The sequence below is a fragment of the Anarhichas minor genome, unplaced genomic scaffold, assembly GCF_050575085.1.
Source record: "Anarhichas minor isolate MPS153535 unplaced genomic scaffold, ASM5057508v1 ptg000055l, whole genome shotgun sequence".
Lineage (NCBI taxonomy): Eukaryota > Metazoa > Chordata > Actinopteri > Perciformes > Anarhichadidae > Anarhichas > Anarhichas minor.
Window position 1 is genome coordinate 1,160,186 of NW_027466501.1, and position 24,743 is coordinate 1,184,928.

The 24,743-nt window shown below is 46.7% G+C and overlaps 1 protein-coding gene across 1 annotated transcript; it reads left to right on the forward strand.

Annotated features, from left to right (window-relative positions):
* Nucleotides 1-8,780: 8,780 nt before the first annotated feature.
* Nucleotides 8,781-23,719, forward strand: gas2l3 (growth arrest-specific 2 like 3). The gene is made up of 8 exons (XM_076076300.1): nucleotides 8,781-11,115; nucleotides 15,983-16,187; nucleotides 17,681-17,799; nucleotides 17,961-18,102; nucleotides 19,328-19,391; nucleotides 19,468-19,609; nucleotides 20,509-20,613; nucleotides 21,197-23,719. Exons 1-8 carry the CDS (start codon nucleotides 11,092-11,094, stop codon nucleotides 22,556-22,558), a joined length of 2,163 nt encoding a protein of 720 aa, XP_075932415.1. The 5' UTR covers nucleotides 8,781-11,091; the 3' UTR covers nucleotides 22,559-23,719.
* Nucleotides 23,720-24,743: the final 1,024 nt, after the last annotated feature.

A 24,743-nucleotide genomic window follows, 5' to 3' on the forward strand; every position in this document is an offset into this window, starting at 1 on the left:
GAGAAAAAAAAGCTTTTCCTCCCGTTTCTCCCCAAAAACCCACGAGGGAGCCTCGTGGAAGCAAAAATGCTGAAAAGACCGTTATTTTGTGTACAAGTGAAGTCCAGTGTGTTTTTAAACTAATACGTCCCATTCAAATATAGATACTTGTCTTGGCAAGCTGCCAGGAACTCCGAGTTAATTAACGCAGCATTTGAAGTATAATGGACGTTAAGCTTCATGTATGTCTTTTATTTTTGTTGCTTTTTTGACTAAAACGTCGAACACGCGGCTAGCTAGCCAGTATCTTCAGTGACTGTCACGTCACTTTCACCTCAAGGCGGTGGTTCTGTTTGTGGCTGCACGGTCCTCTTTCGCGCGAGCCACAATTGCATTTCAAACAGGGCTGCAGTTTAAAGTCACAACCGAACTGTACCGATTCCAGTGTTACGTAATGACACTTAATTGACATTGACGGGTCTGAGCGTGCTTCTGGTGAGTGTGAAACAACAGACCTGCACGCGGTTGCCTTTGATTGGCAGGCGGGAATAAACAGGTAAGAGGATCAGTAGTTTAGAGGTGCAGATGTGTGAAATGGTGTCCGAGGTGTTGCATGGTAATAATGTGTGGCTGATCGTGGGATTAAGTGAGTGTTGTTTGTGGTGATTGCATTAGGAAGAGACGGAGGGTGAAATAGATTCCCCTTTAAGCTGGTGTTTATGGAATGAAAGCAGACACACACTGCTTTACCCTGCAGGGGTTTTTCCCTATTGTGCCAGGACAATACAGAGGGATACATTAACATGTGACAATCCTTGTTTCCTGTCTGAGGAAAGAGGAGGAAGTAAATGCTCTGCAGGTGCTTCCTGCAAAACACACCAGGGAACCGCCATTCACACTGGCCATGCACCTTTTGTCCTCACCAACAGCAATATATCGGTGAACCACCTTGTGGTTTAGCTTGATGATCCTTTTGCTGCATTCGTTCTATACATATGTAGAATAATACTATATATAATCGCTGAGTAAGTAGGAGATGCGGTGTTGTTGTGGGGTCTTGGACCAGACGGATAAATGAATATTTCCACATCCAGTGACTTGTTCATTGGATGTTGCCTTTTACACCATTACACAGAACGTGACAACAACATTGTCCCACACTTGTCCAATAATTTCCACTATTGATCCCAAACAGCAGTCGGCTCTGCTGGCTTTCACCTGCTCAGCTGTTGAAGTTGACTGTGCTCCACGCCTTAGCAGCTAATTTAGTTATTGTTGCTATTTGCCGAAGAAGATCCTGCTGTCAGGCTGCACTCCAACCACGGAAAGTCATGGGTCAAAATTAACTTTTTTTTCTTGGTGAACACTCTCCAGAGAAACTCTGACTCCCCGGCGTTAGTTTTGTTCATTTTTCTTGTCTGTTTAGTTTCGTCTGGTGATTTTATCTGTGAGCTTTAAATTGATATTTTTACCTTGAACAATGGAAACAATCACCATGTAAGAGGAAGGCTGTCCCCAAGTGGCCAAAAAATGAATGGAAGTTGACGGTCAAATGTTTCAAGCAGTCATACAATGTACAGTATCTAAACTACCCTCGTGCAGCTTTAATTTCATATTCTGTAGGTCATGCGTTCATTCATTCAAACTTAACCAGCTTGACTGCGTTTTGTTTGATTGTGGGCAGGAAGTGTTCACTAAAAGTATCCGATAAAGCAGCTACGTTTGAGTCCATGTAACGCTTGTTCACCGGAGTTCATCGTGATGACGTCGTCCTTCAGACTGAACAACGATCTGTGGGCAGATCACTGGAAATGCAGCACGGCCCTCTGTTTCAGACCAAGCTGTCACTGCTCAGCTCTCAGTGAATGAGTAGCAGCCCCACTTCCAACTTCATCTTCATAACCACCATCTGCTTGATCTTTGGCATCAGGCCCCGCGGTTTGGGCCTGCCAGGGCTCCCGACGGAAGTTGAGGCCAAGGCGCGTGTGCACACACACACACCAGATGAGACAAAGAAGGCTTAATGAGTTAAAAATGCACATGGGCACATATGGACTGCGATGCTGCGTGTGTGGACACAATGGAGATGATAATGAAATCTTGGATTACCCCTCATTTATTTAGGGTACAGTTTACAGGAAGGGAACGGTGGGGCTGGTGTGTGTGTGTGTTTTGTTATTATGCCTGTGCATGCATGCGTGTGGATACTGTAAATAGTTGCAGAGTAAAGCATATAAATGGACATAGAAACATTTCTACGATGTAAGATAACGGATTAATCGGCGTATTATTTGAATGCAACAAGTCCAAATGTGGATACAGTCATATTTTTACATTTTAGAACTAAAATCCTTATCTGGAGAAAATGTCTTATTTGGTTGATTTACGTCAGATTTCCTGACATTAAAATCAGTCTGTCATATTATGTTTTTCCATAGTTTCCATTTTAATGTCACTTCCAAAGACGTGCTTTAACCTCTTAATATGGGGTTGTGATTTAGAGACCAAATGCTTTATCGTTTTTGCTGATTATTTGGTGCTGATGGGACATTTTACAAACTATCGTTATTGGGCTCTGATCGTGGTCGATGACAGGGGAGCTGCAGAAAGTGAGTGTGTATCTGCTCACTGAAGATCAAAGGGTGCACATGTTTCTCCCACCATGTCTTAGCACTGGTGAGGCTTATTAAGGTGAAAGGTAACCTTTTTTTTTTAACCCCCCTCCCCCCCCACACTAACTTGGATTATTATGTGACAAACAAACGTGGCTCATTAGGCTGAGCCTGACGACGCTCTCGCGTCTCCTTGGCCTGACCTATGAGGAAGGGGATGGGGCTGTTTAGGCTACACAGGCTTATCTAAACTGACCCTGGTGAAGCTTGTTACACGGCAACAAGGGTTGTCTTGTTTGGACGTTACATATCTCAGTTTGTGGTTAACAAGTCCTCGATGATTGACAGAACTCGCAAAGACTTTTAGTTTAACAGAATCTAAAATATCCCACGTGAGGTGTTATCAGTAAAGGAAGGGTTCACGTGATTAACTAATGTTGACCAAAAAGGAGTAGCCCAGAAACACTGGTAGGTTTAAAGTGTGCACGTGACGTTTGCAATCAAAATGTCCCTGAGACCGTTTGTTCCCTCCTGCTACGCCTCTCTGTCAACAGTTTCACGTCCCGGTGTGTTGAAATGAACACGTGATGTGATGCGAGGTTCATTATGGGATGACCGGCGGTTGAAAAACTTTTGAAAATGCCAGCAGAGGAAAGGGCAACGGTCAGGTTGGCGCGCTAGTGAGCTCAGGTATTTCAAACTGCTGGCCTGCTTGATACCTGCGCTGCGACTGAAGCAATGATGTCATTGCAGTCAGTTGGTGTGTGTGTGTGTGCGTACGTACGTGTGTGTGTGCACATACGTGTGTGTACGAGGTCAGCAGAAACAGCTCAGAGCTGGCATCTTGCCAGGCCTGCTGCAGCTGAAAGGATGCTGTGCCTGCCTGCGTTGGACACTGTTGATTGACTCAACCGACTGATTGCTAACATTGTGTGTGGGGGGTGTGGTAATGGAAAGTTTCAAACTGTCGGTTCATGCTTTGTAGTTGGCAGAGAACGGTGCCGTGGTGGTTTGGAAACAGACGAGTTGTGGTTTGTCCATAGCTCCATGAAGTAATTTCAGTCAAAGTTAGGAAGTGTCTCCAAGCGTGGATTAGTGGAACGCAGTGACATGGGGTACTTCTCAAGTCTCTTAATTGTCGTCTCCTCGCTCCTCGCTTGAACCGGAAGTTGTTTCTGCGCCGCCATATTGACGGCCGTCCCAAAGCTCTAATGTAGCTCTGAGGATGGAGGAGGGACCTCGGAGGAGCCATGAGCGAGGACCCACGAGAACAGACTTCCAGGAAGTGTTTTAACGGCCGACACGCCCCCTCATTGTTCATCAGTTATGTGATTGGACGCTGCAGCCGATCGGACTGACTGTCTGGAGTTTAACACCAGAGTGAAGACAGATCACAGAATAAACTCAAGCTTTATATTTGATTAGGTTTCTGATTTACCATCTGGTTTAAATAGATGTTCATTGTAGACTGAACAACAAAACGACCACAAACAACTTTCTTCATTTATTAGAAGGATTTGTGTTTTCATGATCTGATGTTTCCCTCAATAACTTTATTATGAATACAATTAAAGTCAGAGAGAGCTGGAGAGACGAAACACTTTTTGCATCATTCCTGAGTGTTTGAGTTTTATAATTTAAGAGAAACAATAATCATATTCTGGGTTATTTAATGACGCCACAGTCACAATTTCAAAATTTAAAGACGCAAATAATTCATAAATAAGACGATCGCATTCCACTGGTAGAAATCGATCCTGCGCTTATAAACATAACACAGTTTAACAGACTACAGAGAGAAACACCTCTACAGTGGTGATTACTGTGTCTTTATTAGTAGTTACTGTTATTAAGTACAGTGATCATGTGAACAGACACAAACTTCTCAAAAGTCTCTCCAGCTGTTAAAGCCGACTGACAGCTGATCCAGCTGTGATCATCAGAAACAGACGTCGCTTCACGTGACGCAATTGAGGAAAGGACGTCTCATGTCTCTTAAAACATATTTCCTCGTTCTTCTCTCCTTGCATGGTTTTCTCCATGCATCCCTGGTGGGAGGGACTAAGACGCAAGGAAAGGACCCAAGTGAGGGAAACGGGGATGCAATTAAGAGACTTGAGAAGTACCCATAGACACACTATTGCCGGCCTCTGCATGTTTCATGCAAACCAGTGCATATGATGTGTCACCTGACTGTATCACACAGCCCCCATTCATGTTTTCATGAACGGCGAAACATAAAGCATAGAGCGCCTCGTGAAGCTACTGTTAAACATTGGAGGCACCGTTTGTACATCCTCTTCTCCTAAACTGGCGAGTATTATTTATTTAGTGTGTGTTGCTGTTTCAAGGTTTGAAATGTGAGGAATCTCTTTGTCAAGTCCGCTCATCTTAGATGTTGTGTTCAGTTAGCTTCTTGTATCTTCTGCTGAGGGACGATGAACATTTTCTATTTTCTAAGACTGCAGGACAGACGTAAAGATGCGATTGGATAAAGATGTCCTTTGAAAAGCAACAAGAGTTTTTAAAGGGGCTAGTCAATGGACAGACATGTTTTGGATACAGACGTGTCTGATTGTATCTTCCGTTTGACCCGAGGACAGTCTTGTGTGGTAGCTCACATGCAAGCCGATTGTCCTTTTTTGTACTGATCCTGAATCAGCTCGCGTCTGTTCCTTTGCTGGTGAAGGTTATGGAAGGCAGGGCGGGGGAGCCTGATCCTGAGTCAGCAGCGAGGGGCTTTGAAATCCCGGTGATGATCCCGGATGTGTGTTCTGAGCCGTGGATTAGCATCACACAAATCAAAATGGGATTGGCAGGTGGCTCCCACTCATTCAAGCCTTTAAGATGGACTTTACTCACCGTGTCTCACCTCTAAGGAAAAGACCGCTCCATCAAGGACGAGAGGAAGGACGCCAAGAAATGTTTTAATCCTGCTTGAAAGGGGGGGGGGGGGTCGTCTTTTAGCATGGAACACGGTGATGAGCAAGCTGGTACAGGCCCGGAGAATCGCTTTTAGAAAGTTAAGTTTCATTGAAGATGTTGTTTGACAACAGGCCGTTGACGTATATTTACTTTTTCATTCTACTCAACTGAATGAATTCCCCTCTCGCAGCCGGGCCCCATCTGCAATGAAAAGGGGGGAAGCCGAGGCTCCAAATGAAACGATCCACCGACGGGGTAATTAAGTCCAGACACAAAGGGCTCAGCAGGAAGGAGTTTAATAGAGGAGGAGTTGGTATTCTCTGGGGGGGGGAGTTTGGCCCAGCAGAACCCTTTAGGACTGCAGGGAAGTGGAAAGGGCGCAGGAGGTTCACTGGCCCGCAGCCACTTCACACCACGGGTACTGGGTACACAAATGTATGACTCATCCGTTTCTGTCTGCTCAAGTTATCAAATGAAAGGCCTAAAAATAGGGCCTCTTCTTCACGCCGAAAACCTCTCAAAAAAAGCTCTCCAGGAGCTTGCCCGACGATCCGACAAGACTCCATCACATGCAGAGTGGTGTACAGTAGAGCCAATTTTCCCTTTTTGAAAAAAAATAAGTTTTTTTATTTATTAAAGGTGGCTGCAAGCTGTTTAATACTCAAAAAAAACAAAAACGTACAGGTAAAATTAGATGAAGGATATCATGAGTTTCTCCCCTGACAAATGCACAGCACCATGTAGCGGAAAATCAAAAGGACATCAGCGCCTGAACATTCTACTTTTAACTCATTACATAATGCGTTCTCATTTCTTCCTCTTTTTTTTAAATTTGCACTTATGCACGGGTGCTCTCATGCACCACCGGAGCACCGCAGGGCTGCATGCGTGCGCCACGTGCTGTGTGTGTTGTGACGACGGAGCGTCGTGGAGGTGGATGCTACTCTGCTGTCTGGAATAGCGCTGATCCTCTTAAATGATTACTAGCTGCGACCAGAGAGAGGGGAGGGAGAGAGGCGACCTGCGTGGGCAGCATGCGGACAGATGTCTCACCCCCACCCTCAACAAAACATACACAGCATCTATGTTTAGTTCAGACTAAAGGGAAGCTCGTACGAGATCCCTTCCCTTTTTAATAGACTCCCAGTCTATTATATTGCTCATTTGTACTGGGACAAAGGCAATTCCTTTCATTTACTCAGGAGGAAGTGGATTGTGTATTGAGCACTTTAAGGAGAAAACAGGCTTCGTAATGAGGAAGGTTAGCTAAATTAGTTGGGACACTTTGTTTACATTGATACAGCCCTTTAACATGTGTGGCTGCACTGAGACAAATTGACACAGTCGTCATTACAGTCTTTATTTAGTTTTTGTGAATGTGTGTCGGAGCCCTGCAGGTCTGGTACCACGTCAACTTTGAAGTTTAATTGGCACTAGTGGAAATGCAGTTACGATCTGCATGAAATCTGAATATTTTTTATTTTTTTTACAAACATCTGGAAACATCATCTGAAGTTGACCCTTTTTAAAAGGTGGTTGAGTCCATTCCATGTGGAAATGGTGCTTTTCCTGAGGGGATGAAACCCACAACAAGGCTTTTTATTTGGCTCATAACGAGAAATACAGGTTGATCAACCCAAACCTGACCAGGGTCTTTTGTGTACCGGGTTTCTGTGCCTCATTGACTCAGTTAATCCCAACGTGTCTTAAGAAATACAGGAATGGTTCTCATGTGCACCGGAACAAGCGCTAATGTTTGAGCTAACCGAATGGGGAATTGGGGTTCTCGGAAAGTTGTGAATCCCCTCCTTGTTCTGTGGACGGGGCTTTCTCAGAACGGCCAAGCGATGACAGAGTAACAGCTGCATACAAATCAAAGAACATGGTCTGAAAATCTGCCAAATCTTCTGGAAGCTAACATCTTGCTTGCGGGGAGGCGGCACGTTTGACAGAAGAGTGCTGGCACTGTCCGATGTCTTGTCTCCCGGCAACCGTTTGGGGAATGTGCGTGGTCGTGCTCGGTGTCACCGTGTCGCGCCCTGCCCTTTCCAATGTGCCACTCCCACGTTCACCACCATTATAAAACGTGTTTTGTCTTCGCCTTTTTTTTTTTTTTTTTTTTGGGCTCCGATTCTCTCGCCCTCCTCTGCGCTTGACATTTGACTGTGTGTGTGTGGTTGCCTTTGGTCCCCGTAGGGAGTCATGCTCTCGGTCATCCGCCGGGGCCCCAGATGCACACAACTGGAGTCCGGAGCCAAAGATTTGCCCTTTTTGTCCCGTGTTGTTCAGAGGGATTCTTCTCGCATGCCTGCGTGCTGAAAAGAAGCAGAGCCATTCTGGATTGTTTCCCTCTTTTCAAATCCTAAATGTCGCCATTCTGTCACAGTTTCTGGTTATTCCCCTTTGAGGCCTTGAGGACGTTGCTTTGAAAGACTCCGCTGACCCTTTTTGAAATCCTCTCGGGCTCGTTCTAGATGCCACAAATCAAGCTCGATCATTTAGTAGCTGTGCTTTCATTCAATTGTCAAGAGAATTTTCAGAGACTCTTGAAAAGTTGCAATAAAGAAATACGGATTCCATTAACTGTTTTAGAGCGAATAAACTGCTACAGCGTAGTTTGGTTAGAAGTTGGCTCTTTAAGCTACGCATGTCTGTCGTCTGCCAGTAAGCCGTGTAGAAGACGTAGAGAACCCAAAACAAGTTGCTCTGGAGAGAGACCTTCAGAAATTGGTTTTCCACAAAAAAAAACCTCAAGCAAGCGCAGAAACTTTTTTCACATTTGCGGATAGTTTAGCAAATTTGTCCGTTTCAATACATCTTTTCTCATTTAATATTTCTATGCTCGAGAGTTTGAGATTCTAAAGACTGCCATTGACTCTTTGAACAGCACAGGGTATCGGTGCATGTTGTAGTTTCATTTCTTCATTTGACCAAACATTATTGAAGAGTTCACTTCTTTCCATGTTCCTGGGTATTCAGTCTTGTGCGTGATCCGGTGCCCCAGGACACCTGACGTAATATCCATCGCGGTGCGTTCACAGAGCGGGCCTCGTTAATGTTGCGTCTCTGCTAAACAGCACTGTAGTCATCAGAACAGCTGTTGGAAAAACCAACATCTGTGCGTCTGACTCGAGTGTGTGACGTCATGTTCTTTGCGCTCTTTTAGAGATCGCTCTCTCCAAAGAAAATAAACTTGTTGGTGTTCCACATGGACGTGCAGCTGCCCTCTCTTCATGCCGACGTCCACCGCCATCACAAATGGAGAGACGAGCTCTCTGTTTTCCTGCTTCCCACCCCAAACTTTCTACTGAGTACTGGTTTGGGAGAGGTCTGGGGGGGTTAAGTGTACTGGTGGGACTAGAGGGAGGTGGGGGATGAAAAGGACACACCTCACTTCACCTCCACCATCTCATTCAATTTCATCCATCCTGGTTCTGGTTGGGGAGTTCCTGGTTTGGCTGCTGGCTTGTAGATGAGAAGGTGTGTGTGTGTGTGGTGGGGAGGAGTGTGGCAAGGTAAGAAAACAATGGAGGCTTTGTGAGAGGGTCCCGCCGTGACATGATTGTTGGGGGGGGGGGGGCAGGGCTTAGCGAAGCGTAGCCACTTCATTAGTCAGGGCTCTCTGTTTGCACCTCCTCCTCCCATCCATCCTCCCTCCCTGTCATTCTCTCGCCGCCTCTCCTTCGCCGCTCACTCGCAGAGCCACAGAGGGAAGAGAGAGACGCTCTGGCAGGTCAGCAACGAGCGCAGCGCAAAGGGGTTTTAACTCGGCACCGATGAGGATGTGCTTTTGAGGCTGATCGCAGTTGTTCGGCGGAGCTACCTCGCTCGGCAACCGTACCGCTGTTTTTATTTATTTATTTTTTCTTGTCCTGAGGTAAGTTATCTCGTCGTCCCGTCCTCGACCGCTGACTTTGCATCTTCTCTCCCCGAGCTGCAGATTTTGGTGTCGGATGACGGCAGGATGAACAACAGAGGATGTGATCTTAATGCTTCCTAATGCGTTTGTAGATGAGGATGCAGGAGTCGTTTTATTTTTTGCTTTTCATGTAAATGTCATCACTCTGTGCGGGATGACGTGTGTAAAACACCATGCGGCTAGAAGTTTCACAAACCCATCTTGGTGTACACTGTCGGGTTTATGTGAGGTGATGTTTGTGTGTCTGCGGAGCATGCTGGGGGGTGGTGGTGCTGGTGGGAGGAGGAGACTATTGCCTCAGCTGTGTTGACCAAATTATCAGTGTTATTAGGATCTACTTGCCTGTGATTGCTTTTGCCCCCCCCCCCCACCTCACCCACTGCCTTTCTTTGTCAAACGCACACCCTCGGGGACAGTTGAGCGTCGGGGTAATCCTTCACATCCTGTGTGGGACTAACCTCATCACTTCCTCGTGAGAAAGTCCGATCCTCTCAAATTCACTGCGAGTCGGGAAAAACAACAACATCCCGGCCGCTTTTTACCCAGAGGGCCGTTCGCAGCATCCCGAGTGCTCGTTTGCGGCTTCTATCAATGTTCAACTGTCCTTTATCACACTACATGGTAGCTACATGGTATTCTACTCTTCCAGCCGATTCATTGGGACACCTTGCGAATTTTAAATTGACTGTCTTGTAAATTAGATGACTCTCATTACAGAGTGAATACAGGGATAGCTGAGGCTTTTTACAGAGGAATCATTATGACAGTGAAGGTGTACCATAGGTGGAAGAGCCACATGTCTAAAGATTGTGCAATATGATTCTTAAAGTATTCATATAGCCTAACGACATCACCATTCATTTAGCTGGTACTATTGTAAAACACTCAAATATCACGATGTACATCTTATATTATTTAAGTAGCAGTCATCGATGTAGTGAGACATTTGTCACATGGAACCATTTCTTCTTTATTTTAGTGACAGTGCGACATTCAGGTGACACTATTAACTTATTGTTCCCCATCCTTTGATTCTGCTGCTGACGCTGTTAAAATGATTTATGGATCTCTGACAGCAGGACTTCAATATAGGACATATGGGGCAGGACGTGGAGCCTTATATGGTATTATTGGGGGTTGCTGATTTCCATTCTAATGACAGCGTGCTCATTTATGCACAGGTGCCATTCGCCACGTTTATTGTTGGTCGTTTACAGTTATCTGAATTTAGGTCACGGTGGTGGGACTATTTCAATTTATCCGTCCGCACAGCATTTCTGCTGGTTGTCCGGTAACTCCAAGGTGACGACAAGACTCCTGGGCGTCCCGGCTCCAGGCTGCTGTTCACCAATAAGTGAACATAATAGGTTTATTACATACTGTAAGTATGTAATAAATCTCCTGTCTTTAGAATAAGCTAAGCAGCTCACCCTATCATGGCTCCACTTGACACACAGACATGAGGGTGGCGTCAATCTTCTCATCGAACTCATAGCGAGGATGTTTGTTAAAATATCGAACCATCTGAACCTCATTCACACTCTGAACTGCAACGTGACAGATGTACAACATGCCTTTTTTTTTTTTTTTTTTTTATGATCTTTTTTTTCTTATCTCTCCACAGAATGAAGAAGTGAATCATCCGTGATCGCAGTCATGGCTGTCCAGACTGGCATCCAGGTAGGCTCATCATCATCATCATCTAGATTGGATTAGGGGCACTTTGATTGGCCCGGGGGGGACATTAAGTCCTTTTAAAGTCCCTTGTGGATAGTGGTACAGTTTGGAGATGACGGAGGAAGAAGAAAACGTCACATGGCTGCATTTTCTTTAAGTTTTAACACATAAATGGATCAGTTTCAAATCTCTACATTGACTTGACCTTAACATAGCGCCCTCTTTGGGTCGATCAGTATCATTGTTAGTGTCCAGGCAGTGAGTCACATATCTGCGTGCCACTTTGGAGGAAAGTTTTCCCAGACTGTGCCGTAGTTATTCCGGTTAAATAAAGAAGTGCAGACATCTGTCTCCCTCTCGACAACTGCGGCGAGCCCACCTGTGTTTCAGCACGCCGTCCTGTTGTTGTTGTGCATGTCAGACGTTCCACTGCTCGGACCCCGAGGAGCTTCTCCGCACTTTTTTTTTAGGGGGAGTGGGTGGAATGTTCAAAACCTTTTTCTTTTTTTTCCCCCCCACTTTCCCTCCCAGCAACGAAATGTCGGCCATCCCAAAACAACAAACGTATCTTGTTACAGATTTGTCACATGGCAAGCACCTCGCTGAGAAAAGGCTTTTCTCTCTCTCTCTGTCATCTGGTTTGGAATAGTTCTGGCTCTCCCCGCCCCGTCTTGGACCGTGAATATGCAAAAATGTGCATCCAGTGCTGTGCGCACAACATGTGGTAGGAAACGTCTCGGGCGGATGCCGACATGCCGACGTGTTGACGGGGCTGTGAAGTTGTTGATGATCTCGCTTCAGATGCACTAAAAGATGGTGTTAATTAAAGGGTTGGTCTCTGCCAGTAGATAGTTTGCTTGGTTGTACGCTGCCTTACATTTCCCACAAAATCATTGCTACTTACTTAATAGGATAAAAATGATGGAGTGATGACATTTTGGACAGACGTGGACATAAACTGCGATGCCGTAATTTATTTTAATTTTTATAATCTCCTTTTAGATTAAACTTATTCTACAGTGCATCTCATTCCCATTCTGTACCAAAAAACAACAGTAGGTGGTTTATAATTAGCATTGTCTATCAAAGATGCAGAGCAAATACAAAAAGTCTCTTGTTTGTCTGTCGCGGTGCGGACATGTTTCATTAAATCCTGCTTAAACAGGAGAATAAATCTAGAACAAAGCGGGGGGTTTTGGGTGTAATCGAAGGCACCCTGTGAGGGTATTGATCCATCTCAGGCTGCGGTGACGCTGCAGAGACCGGGACTGCTCATAGAGCTCAGCTCGGAGCTTCACTGCTCATGTAGAGCACGGTCACATCCGATAACTGGTCGCACTCTTGACTGCCCTGTTCACCCGTGCTGAAAACGCATGCACTCATGGGAGTTTAAGCAGCATACGCGCACATCTATTAATGCAATTGCAAACGATAATGTCTGCAGGTTTTGGTGTCGTGCCTCGGATGTCTGAGCAAACAGCAGACATCTTCTGTCATGGCTACGACTAGTTGCCCAGGGGCTAAAAACTTGCCACCTCTGAGTTTACTTGATGGGAATTTTGAATTTCTCAACACATAATCCTTCATTTCAAGTTCAGAGAGCAGGAGCTGATCAATGAGCAGGGCTAGTTGTCTGCTTGTAGCGTCTTTGACCGGTAGCTGTAGAAACTCTCACACAATCTAAATGACCAAACAGAATGCCCTCTAAGCATTTGAAAAGAGCAGCATGACCCCGTTAGTTCAGCCCGGCCAAACCAAACCGCTCTGGGTTTAGTTGTGATCCTCGCGAGGTCAAAGGTCCACAACCAGGCCATGGGAAGTTTGGGAAGTCAATATAAATCTATGCAAATGTCCCATTGCATAGATGGGAAGCGGTAGTATTTAGATTGAACAAAATGTAACTTGTAGTCCAAGTTGTCGCTGAACATCGGACAAAGCGGCCGCGAGAAAAGAGCAGTGAGGTTTTTCATGTCTCCCGCTTGCTTACAGGCTTCATATACATGAATCGTTGACGCACGCCGTGGAGAAAAGGTTTTTGTAATAATACGAACGGATGATGCAGTCATGAGAGCAGCTTATGTAATGGGACAGAGAACATCAGCATCATGAACATGTGCATTGTTTTTGCCAGATTTACATGAATTCTTTGGGGAGGGGGGGATTCATCGCTATTTCCCACTTTCCCCTTTGACCGTGCTGCTATTGGCTATTGTTTCAGCGCTCCGTCGTCCTTTGTATAAGTGGCTCAGGTTAAGAGCATCCGATAAGCCCCTCCCACCTAAATGGTAACATACAGGCCTCTCGGTACGCTGCATTTCGTAGCGAGATTACCAACCCGCATTCCAGAAGTGATGAAAGAAAAACAGATTAACCTTCTCTATGTGCAATGCAGATTGTAGTTCACAACACTAGGCTGCTTTAAAAGCCTAATGCGCTCTGTGAAGCTGCACTCAGTCAGGTGACGCAGTGCTAGGCTGCATTACTTCTCTGTCCCGTCGTCTTTTACGTAACTTCTAAACGCTACACTACTTTATTTTCTAATTAGCTGGATGTGGAGAAAAGGTGCATATGCTGTTAACCTACAGCTACTTCTGAACTGTGTGTGTGTGTGTGTGTGTGTGTGTGTGTGTGTGTGTGTGTGTGTGTGTGTGTGTGTGTGTGTGTGTGTGTGTGTGTGTGTGTGTGTGTGTGTGTGTGTGTGTGTGTGTGTGTGTGTGTGTGTGTGTGTGTCGGCTCATCCCCTTTGAAGTGAGGTAACCTTTTTGCAGTTTGGAACATTAGGTGTTTTTGCCACTTTCTCCCGCTTCGTTTTACGTGCGTGCTCAACAGTCCTCCCCCAACCACCCTTTTGGGTTCAAAGGTCAACCTGATGAGGACGAGGGTAAAAAAAAAAAATAAAAAAAAATATCTCAGAGCAGAGTTACTTTTGACAATCATTTGTTTGCATGTCCCCAATCCTAACACTGAGCCAAATTGATCAAATTGAATCTAAATGGGTCAAAGTCGAGTGTTAAAGAGACATGAAGTTCAGCGTACTTGTCACAGAGAGTACTACTGGGCTTGGGAAAACGGTTGTATACCGTCTTCTTTACAAAGTTGCAAAGTAAAAAACAAAACAAAAAAACCTGATTATGTCACCAGGGTGATGTCGGCTTGGGCCTCGGTAAAGCCTGCGTTGTAAACTAGAGTGTGGGGTTTGGAAGGAGTGGTCACTGTGGATGCAGGTGGATCTGAGAAAGATGCCGTTGAGTTGCATCATGGGAATTGTAGGATTGACCCACACTAGGGACTAAAAGTCAGCATATATTTACTTCTGCTGCCTCGATTTCAATTCGTTTTTCAATCTGTCGCTTGAGATTCCCCCAATTTTACGGGGGTGTGATACTAAGTCACTGCACCGAGGAGTTCAAATGTTTTCAGTTATTCAACATGAAAGATTTAAGTTTTCATTTTTCTTTTAGGATAAAAGAAATCTCGTTATGCTGACGAGTTTAGGTTCAAGGTTGAGCGTTATGGCCAAATCTTAAGCAGTCATAATGAATTGAGACTTATTGTCACTCTGCTAATTAGTCGTAATCTTTTCTACTTAGCATTGTGAGATTTAGTCTTGCTGTTCCCTTTACATAGTCCCAGTAAGCAAAGAGATTTTAAACATTCAGTATCCGCTTGGTCCAAAGCTTCATTAAAGCTACATCTCACACACACACACACACACACACACACACACCGTAAGCAGTGCTGTCGGGGCTTCAGCAGTGCATCACTGTATAATGGCCTCTCTGTTGGAGTGGCCAGAAGGTTTCCTGTTCGTAGGCCGAACAAAACACGATGAACTCGAGGCCCCAACAACACCGGGGCCTTGTTTTAACCACAATAACCCACTCACTGCAGCGGACGAACTGCTTCTGGTTATTGCTCGAACAACATGTGATGGACACGAAGATTACAGGCTGTATCTCAAACAGATGTCAACAGAATGGAGAGGGGGGGGGGGGGGGGTTGTTATGTAATGTCTGGAAGTCGTCATAGTGCACATCTGCCACTGGTTTCTCGATGGCCCCTCCTGTCGCCTGGGAACAATTAAAAAGAACATGTGAATAACATCTTGCTGTTTTTGAGGAACAGAAGCTTTGTCGTTCTATACCTCTTTGGATCATTTAAGGTATTGACAGCAATTTTAGTTTTAAAATGATGCATCATTTGTCCTCTTGTCTAACTTGACGGAGCGCAGCAGCACGAGAGAGGAGGACATGGAATAGAGAGATGGATGTGATGGGACACCCGCTTCAGGCACCGAGCCCTGGACTGTGAACCAGTGGCAGACACCCGTTTAAGCAGTCGAGTGCAACGTCATTCAGTCGTCTCTGTTCTCACTTTTTAGATTTGCTGCAAAATAAAGGAAATGGGTTGTATTTCGGCGCACGATGAAAGACGTTCAAGAAAACAAATATTTCTGTGGTTGGAGATGCAGCTGAGGTTGTGGTTTTTACTCTGAGCGTGCTGTGGACTCCAGCAGAGCATAGAAGTGTCCATGACACGTCCTGCACGGACGGGTCCCTTAAACATCCTCTGATGTTCTCACAGAGCGAGGCTGAACGGTAACTAGAGTATGATAATGTGTTGGACGTGGAGAACCGGCTAACCTATATCCAGGGTTAAAAATCCATCCATAACAAGGCGTTTCTGTTGTACAGTGTGGAGGACGTGCCCGGACTCATCTCCCCATGAGGGGGGAGGATTGGTTCTGCGTTTCTTTAAAAGCACGACTAACGGACAGAACAGCACTCGGATCAGCCAACACGCAGATTTTTCTTTGCGTGTATAAATGATTGGTAATCTCCCGTCCTCTATTCCCTCCCCTCGCCTCCAGGCGTGGTTCGGCGAGAAGTTCGATGCCCCGCTGCTGAGCCCCAGGAGCCCCAGGAGCCCCAGGAGCCCTCGCAGCCCGCTGGCTCAGCGGCACGGCCCCGGTCTCGCAGACGTCTTCCAGTACGACCAGTGGCTGGCGGTGAGACATGAAGCCACCCTGGTGCCCATGCAGGAGGATCTGGCCATCTGGCTCAGCGGCATGCTGGGTAAGAGCTGCATGCCGCCTACAGCTTTCATTGTTTTATTTTCGCTCATTGTCTCTTTGCTCCCCCCCTTGACTGTCTGGTATGTTGTTTTGACATCTTTCAGGGAAAACAGATGTTCGTTTTTTTCTATCTGATGTAGTCTTAAGTACAGTGCAGCGGCACTGATGCATACAACAGATTTGTCCAAACCGCTGCACATGCAGGACTCTAACCTTATACTGTACATGTCATGTGTATGTTGTACTTGCTTTGCAGTATAACTTTCTGTCCAGCTCAAAGATGGCGGATACTTAGCCTCTCAAAAGACACAAATTAACTTTTGGTTTTTCCTTCAGGTTCACCTGTTTTTTTTTTTTTTTTTTTTTTTTTTTTTTTTTTGTGTCAGAAGTCAAACTTTTCACCCCCACAGTCAAACAACTTAACATGCGTTGCCATTGTTTCTAAAACAAATGTAAACTCACCAACGCACATGGAGCACATGTCTGGTTCCAGTTCTTCAATATCACTAATGCAACAAATATTATGTGTTTATTTTGGGGTCCACGTTTTGCAGTTTGCCGTTCCCAAATTCTTTGATTTTTTTTAAAAAGTGGTTGCCACTGATGACAACTCAAAATGATTGCCAATGACGACCTGGCAGCTCATACTGTTAAGTCCTGATGTGTGAATCAACACTGGGCGGGTTGCATGCTTACTATTCCCCCCCCCCCCCCCCCCCCTCCTGGCTAGGAAAAATACCGACGCGCAATCGACTCCCATGTAATTGGATTTGGATGCTGCTGTTTCCAACAGCGCCTCAGCAAACAACAGAAACGGGGAGTGGAGCGAAATCCCTCATTTCATCCTCCTCTACTATTATACTGACGTCTATTGTCCCCGATGATACAACTGACTCCATTGTTGACCGGTGAAACTGTTTTTTAAGAAGCAGACCGTTGCATTTTATTTCTCATGAGGAATGTGGGCAGGTACCGAACACTCAGCATGAGCTATTGGCACCGCGACCGCCGTGACCTGCACCCCACATTTCTTTTTCGTCTTTTTAAAAGCGATCTGGTCGTCAATCCCGTGAGAAACGGGTGGCGTGCAGCGGATGAAGGTCTCAAGCCTCGAGGCCCGACTGTTGTAGCAGGGAGAAAAACACTTCTTTTGTCGCTCAGTTATGGCTTTTTCTTTCTTTTGGGTTTTGTCTGCAATGTGAGTTCAGTTCCCATGGCCTTTGTTGAGTCTCCTAGGGCGGTGATTTACAACAAGGGGTCGTGGGAGCCCCATAAGAGGAGTGCGTAGGGGAGTCCCGTGTTGAAAGGCAGCTGACAGTGTGCGGCCTTTTTGTAACGTCGAAAATAAAAGACACTGTAGAGGAAAAAAAAAAGTCATTTTGTATTAAATCTGGGCTGTAATTATTTTGTATTGGAGATGTGGTTTGGACTTACAAAACAAGACAAATCTCATCTCTTATAAAGTTGAATTGTGCATCTCTTCCCTTTTTGCAGGCGCGGAGGTGAGAGCCGAGTTATTCATGGAGGAGCTGAACAACGGCGTGAAGCTGTGCCAGCTTATCGGCGTGCTGCAGACGAAGATCGCCCAGAGCTGCCCCTCCGCGCTCTGCGAGGTGAGTCAGATGGCGACCCGTCGTCCAAAGGGGCAGCTTTCCTGCCCCCCCCCCCCCCCGTGCGTGTGTGTGTGTCAGCAGGTCACGGAACGGACAAATCTCAATTAAATTTGCAGCACACGTGAGACTCCTGATGTCGTTAATCATGATCTCCCTTGCAGCTGTTCACCACGAGGAAGATCGCCTGCAAGCGGGACGCCTCTCCGGGTTCCTTCTTCGCTCGCGACAACACCGCCAACTTCCTGGCCTGGTGCCGCCACGTCGGCGTGGAGGAGACCTACCTGTTTGAGTCGGAGGGCCTCGGTAAGAGCTGCAGCAGATGTCAACAAAACTATCGACTTCCTTCATCCGTTCTGTGTATCATCATTTTAAATTAGCCTGCCATCTGTTTGTTTTGTTTTTTCGAGTGAACCTTTTCTACTTAAACTCCTCCTCTGTTGCTCCCCCCCCCCCCCCCCCCCCCCCCCCTCTTTCATGTGCAGCAGCCTTAACGTTGTTGGTCTCAGTAAAAGTGACCTTTAAGCAACAAGGACATTGTTTGTTTGATACGACCTGGCAACCCGTTCCTGGTTATTGTAGATATGCATCTCACTTGTTGCAAGAATCCACAGTAACTGCAAAGTCGAAGGAATCAAAGTTCAAGTTTTTGTATATCCAAGCAAGAAGAACTAAGCAACAGAATCGACCGGTGAACCTTTTATTCCAGAGGATCCTTTGATCCGTCCGTCTTACAGCAGTCATGCTTTATAACTTTGGGACCGGTATCATCAGTTTCCCTGCATGTGCTTGGCTTTCCTTCCTGTAGCGAGCCTTGTTGAGTCAAAGACGGTTTTAAAATCACGGCAAAAGGAAGCTGAGACCAAGTAATAAAAAAAGCCACCTTGTGCTGCCATATGCAAGAGCAGACAAATCCTTCAGGAGTTCTATTAAATCTTTACTCGGCTGATGACTTGATCTGTTCAGTAAGAACACCAGCTAACATGAACATAGTTGACTCCTATTTACGGGTTAACGCAGTGTTGTGGAGGATGTTAACGGACTAGACAGCGGCTGTAAGCTCCTTTGCAGAGCTCTGTGGTTTAAGCCTCACGTCTTAATGGTTTAACAGGATCTGTTGTGGAGAGCAATCGCCCTGAGTACTCACTTCATTACAAGTAATGGCTCTCCAAAAGAACGGATCGGGGCGATTTCAGAAAGAAGGCCATGCGTCTGCTGTGATTATACTACATGCTTTATGGTTAATGACCGTCGTTGTGCGACTTTTAAAGTTCTCCCCCCCCCCCCCCCCCCCCCCCCCAAAGCCCTGTCCTCTTCTGCATGAATCACCCGACAACCCCTCAGGGAACGGCTAACTTTATCTTACGCGCTCGCAGTGTCACGTTTCCAGAATGTAGCGCGTGCATTTTTTTTTTTATCACACCTCATCCCCCTCGTTTGCGATTTCCGTCATGTTCTGCTGAAGAAAGCCCGAGATGGCAGCTGCTGCTTCACATTATCTGACCCTAAACTGTTGCGTTTTCTGCCTCAGTGCTGCACAAGGAGCCCCGGCAAGTCTGCCTCTGCCTCCTGGAGATCGGCCGCATCGTCTCCAAGTGAGTGTTTGAACGCAGGAGAAGAAGAAGAAGGTGCCAAAGGTAGACGCTGTGAACTCTGCTGTGTGTCCTTCAGGTACGGCGTGGAGCCTCCTGTGCTGGTGAAGCTGGAGAAGGAGATCGAGCTGGAGGAGACTCTGCTGCTGACGGAGGAGCCGCCTCCGGCCGTCAAAACCTTCAGCGTGTGCTGCCAGCACGGCGGCCTCTACCGGCCCGGGGTGAGTTCTGACCCGTGAACGGAAGCTAAAACACCGTACTGCAGTAGAACGGCCTCCCTCATCTTTACCTGGCTGCTACCATTTCACGTCGCCTAACCTCGGTCTACATGACGGGGTTCACAGCTGACCGCGCACAAAACGAGCAAAAGCCGAGCGTCTGTAGGGCCCCACAGCTAGCTGATCACGTCGGCGGTCCACGTGCGACCCATTTGAGACCGCCTCATTGCCGCCCCGCGGGGTGTGACACATCGCGGCTGACCACGTGACGCTCAGACCGGCCAGCCACCGTGACTCACTCACACGCACACATGCAGCCTCGAGTACACACAAGGGAGGAACTGTTGATGTGCCGCTCTCTCACCGAGCGGGGCCTCCTCCATCAACACTTTGTAAATCATGGCTGATGGAAGTTGTGATCCTAACACCGTCAGTGTGGGGTGGGTTTATTCCCCCGAAACGAGGCTCTAATACCGTCCGTGTTTAGAGGAGACAGCTGGGCTAAAAATAACTGAACTCATTCAAGATGAAGGCGGTTTGGATAAATGCATATAACTAGTGTATTTGTTCCCAGATGCATATTTCCTTTTACACATTCAAATGAGCAGTTTGTGAGCCGCAGCTTGGAGCAAATGCTGCCAGTTATTTTAGTCCGCTGTGTCTTCATGCCCTCGTCACTCGTGTCTCCTCTTGTGAGATGCATTTTAAACATTGTTTTAATTAGACGGGTCACTGCTCGCTTCAGTGGGTGTAATTGCGTTATTGCAAAAAAAAAAACTGTAGAACCTTAAATGTTTGCTTTGTTTTCCTGTTGGGTTTTTAAATAGTCAGATATGTTTACAAAGAGACTCCAGTATTTCTGCCAACGTGGCCGCCTTATGAGCCTCTTGTGTGTCTTGCAGGAGCACGGCATGGACGACCCACCCTGCAACTGTGCCAACAGAGTCTCCATTGAGTACCTGTCTGAGGGACGCTACCGACTGGGAGACAAGACCCTCTTTATTCGGGTGAGTACTCTCTTCGGCTCACTTCACGTCAGTGATCCAGATCATTTAGTCGCTGAGTTGTTGAGCTTTAAGTTATATTATCTATTGTAGCAGTAAATTTAGAATTTAGTTCCATCCTGAAAATACAGAAAAAATTAATAAAGATGCAGCCAAAAGTTGTAATGGTCAATTTGTGTACTGCAAAAAGCAGAAGCACACTATAACTAATGGTACTGTGTAGTACAACCATAAATGCTGTGTTTACATCCTATTACGAGACGTAGTAGGAAATCCTCAGGCGTGTGTGTGTGTGTGTGTGAACTCTGGCAGAGATGCAACAGTCTTCACCACCTCTCTGGAGGCTGTGATTGGACACATGTAAGCTCGTTACTCGGTAGTGGCGGATAGCGTTAGACGATTACATCATAATTACTCTGCTGCTGTCCGCGCTGCCAAGCCTCAGGACAGACTCATTTATAGATCAGCGGCGGCTATTTTGGGAAGGAATGCATCACTGTGGATTTTTGACTGCCTGCAAAGATCAACCAAACGTGTCTTTGAGGGGGAAACGTGTTTACCAGCTGATTTTTGTTTCCCCACACAGATGCTTCATGGGAAACACGTGATGGTGCGCGTCGGTGGCGGCTGGGACACGCTGCGAGGCTTCCTGATGAAGTACGACCCTCTGCGAGTGCTGCAGTTCACCACTCTGGAGCAGAAGATCCTGGCCTTTCAGAAAGGCCCCCCCGGCCTGGGAGGTCACCATGGCAATGCAGCTCCACCCCCTCCACCCGACATGGACCCCCTCGCCGCCGTCGACGACCTCATCTCCTCCTCGTCCTCCACTTCCGCCTCGTCGTCGTCTTCCTCCTCCGGCTCGGGCTGTAAGGCGACGCCTGTGACCGGCGCCTGCCGTTCGTACGCCGCGTCTCCAGCCTGCACGCCCACGTTGCCAAGAAAGGGAGCCGCCTCAGCGCCCAAGAAGAACCTGCATGCGACACCTTCCTCCCCCAGGAAGCCCACCCAGCTGCCCCTGCCCACCACCACCACCAAAGCTTGCTCCTCTCTGCCCTCCACGCCTGTGGGAAGCTCCAAGCAGCCTCCCAGCCCGGGGTGTCCGGGTGTGCAGGTCCATCGCAGAGCTCTGACTCCGTCCTCGGCTCCATCGCGTGGCCCTGCGGATCCGAGCCCCGCCTCCAAACTGAAGCTCAGACCGCCACCGCGCGGCCCCGCCTCTCATCCCAGGAGCCCCGTCTGCCCCGAGCCATCTTCCAAATTCCCCAAACCCTCTAGCCCCTGCACCTCTCCCATCGCCGCCTATGCGCCCCGCCCCGTCACCGCGCCAGCACGGGCCCCCGCCCCTAAAGATGCCCGGCCCCCGACGGGCACCAGCCAGCGCTCACGGCTCCTTGCGCAGCGCCGTCCGGGCTCCCCGGCTTCGCGCCTCCGTCTAGAGGCCGCCAGGCGGGTACGGATGGCCACAAGAGGTGCAGCGACGTCAACGCCCCAGACCCGGACCCCCACCCCCAGTTCACGGGCGGCCTCCCCGGGGCCGCCGAAGCCTACCTGCTCCCTGCCGAAGAGCAAAGAGGTCGCAGCCAAAGCCAAGGGGCCCGCCCTGAACAAGGTGGCTGCTGCCCCACAACGCGGCGCGGCTGCCCCACCACGCGCTGCCCCACCCGGGCGGGTCCATGGGGGCAACACAGGCCCTCCCAACAGCAGAGCCAATCAGACAACACCAGCCACAGCACAGAGGGTGGGGCGGAAGCAAGCAGCCACCACCAACCCCATCAGCGGGAAGTCAACCCTAAAACCTGACTCGGCTCCAGGACTCGCCCTGGCCCCGAAGAAAACCAGCCCCAACGTCAGAGCTGTAAAGACGGAGCCCGGCGTCTGCAAGAAGATCAAGAGCAAAAGCGAGGACCCTTATTTTGAAATGAACAGTCGGAGGAGGCAGAGGACGTAACCCAACGGCGTCCGAAGACTTCACCAAAGCCAGCAGGCTGGTGGTCGCACAGCAGCAATTGTTGGAACTCAGACTCTTCTCGTCACTAACCCTCATCAAAAAGCATTTTTGTCCATTGTTTTTGTCTTCAAATTAGTTTTTGTATGTTATTTAATCGCCTTTTATTTTTTTTGTCTTTTTTTTAATCCAGGGTCAAAGGTATCGTGTATGTCTTGTCTCCGTGGCGATTGAGCGGTCTTTTTTTCAGGCGGTGAGCTAACTTAGTCAACACTAAAACTTGTTGTTTACATTTTCACTCGTTACATGTGAAGCCGTTACAAATGATTTGTGTTGGCTGACTTTAGCAGAACAAAGGATATAATTTTATCGAACACTAACCTCAAAGCTTATTTTAGCTCATTACATCATCACAGGAAACAGCCATGAAGTAAAAGGCACTTCGGTGAACTTTTGCAGGTAAACGGATTATTTTTTTATTTATTGCAAAGCAGCTCCTGAGTCCCGTTTCCTCCAGCAGGTTACCAAAGTTGTGACATTTCTGGAGTTCAGTAACAAAACTGGCACACAAATCATGGTTTCTGGTGATTTATTGTTGCTCCCCAGTGAGAACATACTGTCCACTGGTGGATATTCGGACATAACACTTGTGTCTGATATCTAGGTGGGAGGTTCGTCTCGATGGCGCCGGACAAGGCGTCCTCAGGAACGGATCTTCCTGTCGTGTGCCTTCATCAGAAATGTCTCGTTTCTGAGCGGCATTAGAATGTATTAGATGATCGGGGAGGGGTTAATTGTTTTTACTGATGAAAATTGCACAGTGTGTACGAGCACTCATGACTTTGGTTTCTCCGGAGAAAAGCCTGAGTCGCAGATGAACTACTGATCAAACGCCTCTATTCTTTTTAACAGAAAACACTCCAGAATCTACTCGGTATAGATAGACGTGTTTTTACATGGTTTCTAATGTTTGTTTGTATGTAGTTTTCTATGTGGTGTTTGTGTGTGTGTGTATATATATTATCAGTGAGGCTTTTCTTTTTCCTTGTTTGGCACTTTACAGGAACCGCCATGTTTGTCAGAATTTTAATGTTGATTCTGTCTCTTGTTCCGGCTACCTTTTTGTCATTTTGATTAATAAATTGACAAGTGTTTTAAAGACTATCTAAAGTGTGTCACATTTGTCTTATTTAACATGTTAAGTGTTTTTGAGGAGTTGTTAACTCTAAAGCGGTCTTAGCCTGGATACCCAACACATTCCTCCAAGGATTCAGACTGGAGAGAGAAACAAAAAATGTTAAAGATACTTAGGTGATTATGCCTCACATTATTGTGGGCCAATTATTAAGGAGCAAAATTGCGAAGCGTAACCAATAGCAGTAACTGCAGTCTCGGGTGTTACAACTAATCGCTGAGGAATGTTTCAATCATGCAGCCGCCTCTTTATCCCGCCCCCAGCTCTCACGAGCCAATGGCAGCCTGGCCTGTTGACCCCAAGTTCAATTATCTTTGAGAAAATACATTTTACATAACATTTTTAAAACGGACTGCAGTAACTTGAATTATTTTAATTATCCGAATGGTAAGAGGAGCCAGTTGAAGGAGCAAAAATGTACTCAATCCTTCATTTCCAGTCTCACCGAACCAAGAATCCGCTAGCTAGTTGGCACAACTAAATAGAAGCTGCAGCAGGTGAAAAGATGAGCAATGTTTGCCTGTATATGCAGACCAAAAGTGAGCCCTGAACTACCCATAGAGACGACACAGGTGATTTAAATTCAGGCTGATTGGACCTCAGGACTGTGTGCAGACTCATGTTTTTATTAACAAACTGGAGTAGAAATATCCTAGGGGTTAAAGTGACTATAAAACATGAAAAATAAATAAAAATTCACGTATGTTATGAGGTTTTCAGCCTCTAAAACATGAAAAATAAATAAAAATTCACGTATGTTACGAGGTTTTCAGCCTCTAAAACATGAAAAATAAATAAAAATTCACGTATGTTACGAGGTTTTCAGCCTCTGAGGTTGAACGGTACCTAGTTGCATATTTTGTTTATGAAAAATGTACTTAAAGTTCCTTGTTACTCTTACTCAAAGTTGAAGTTAGACAAAAAAAATCTGAACGACTCATTAAAAGTTGTTTTTTTTGTACATTTGAGTGAACCCACATCTTCTAAAGAGCT

What these genes read in the sequence shown, in the direction of transcription:
- gas2l3 (XM_076076300.1), top strand. Translation starts at nt 11,092, where the DNA reads ATGGCTGTCCAGACTGGCATCCAG. An exon ending in CTGTCCAGACTGGCATCCAG is followed by an intron (nt 11,116 to 15,982) that starts GTAGGCTCATCA and finishes CCTCGCCTCCAG; the next exon opens with GCGTGGTTCGGCGAGAAGTT. An exon ending in GCGGCCTCTACCGGCCCGGG is followed by an intron (nt 19,610 to 20,508) that starts GTGAGTTCTGAC and finishes TGTGTCTTGCAG; the next exon opens with GAGCACGGCATGGACGACCC.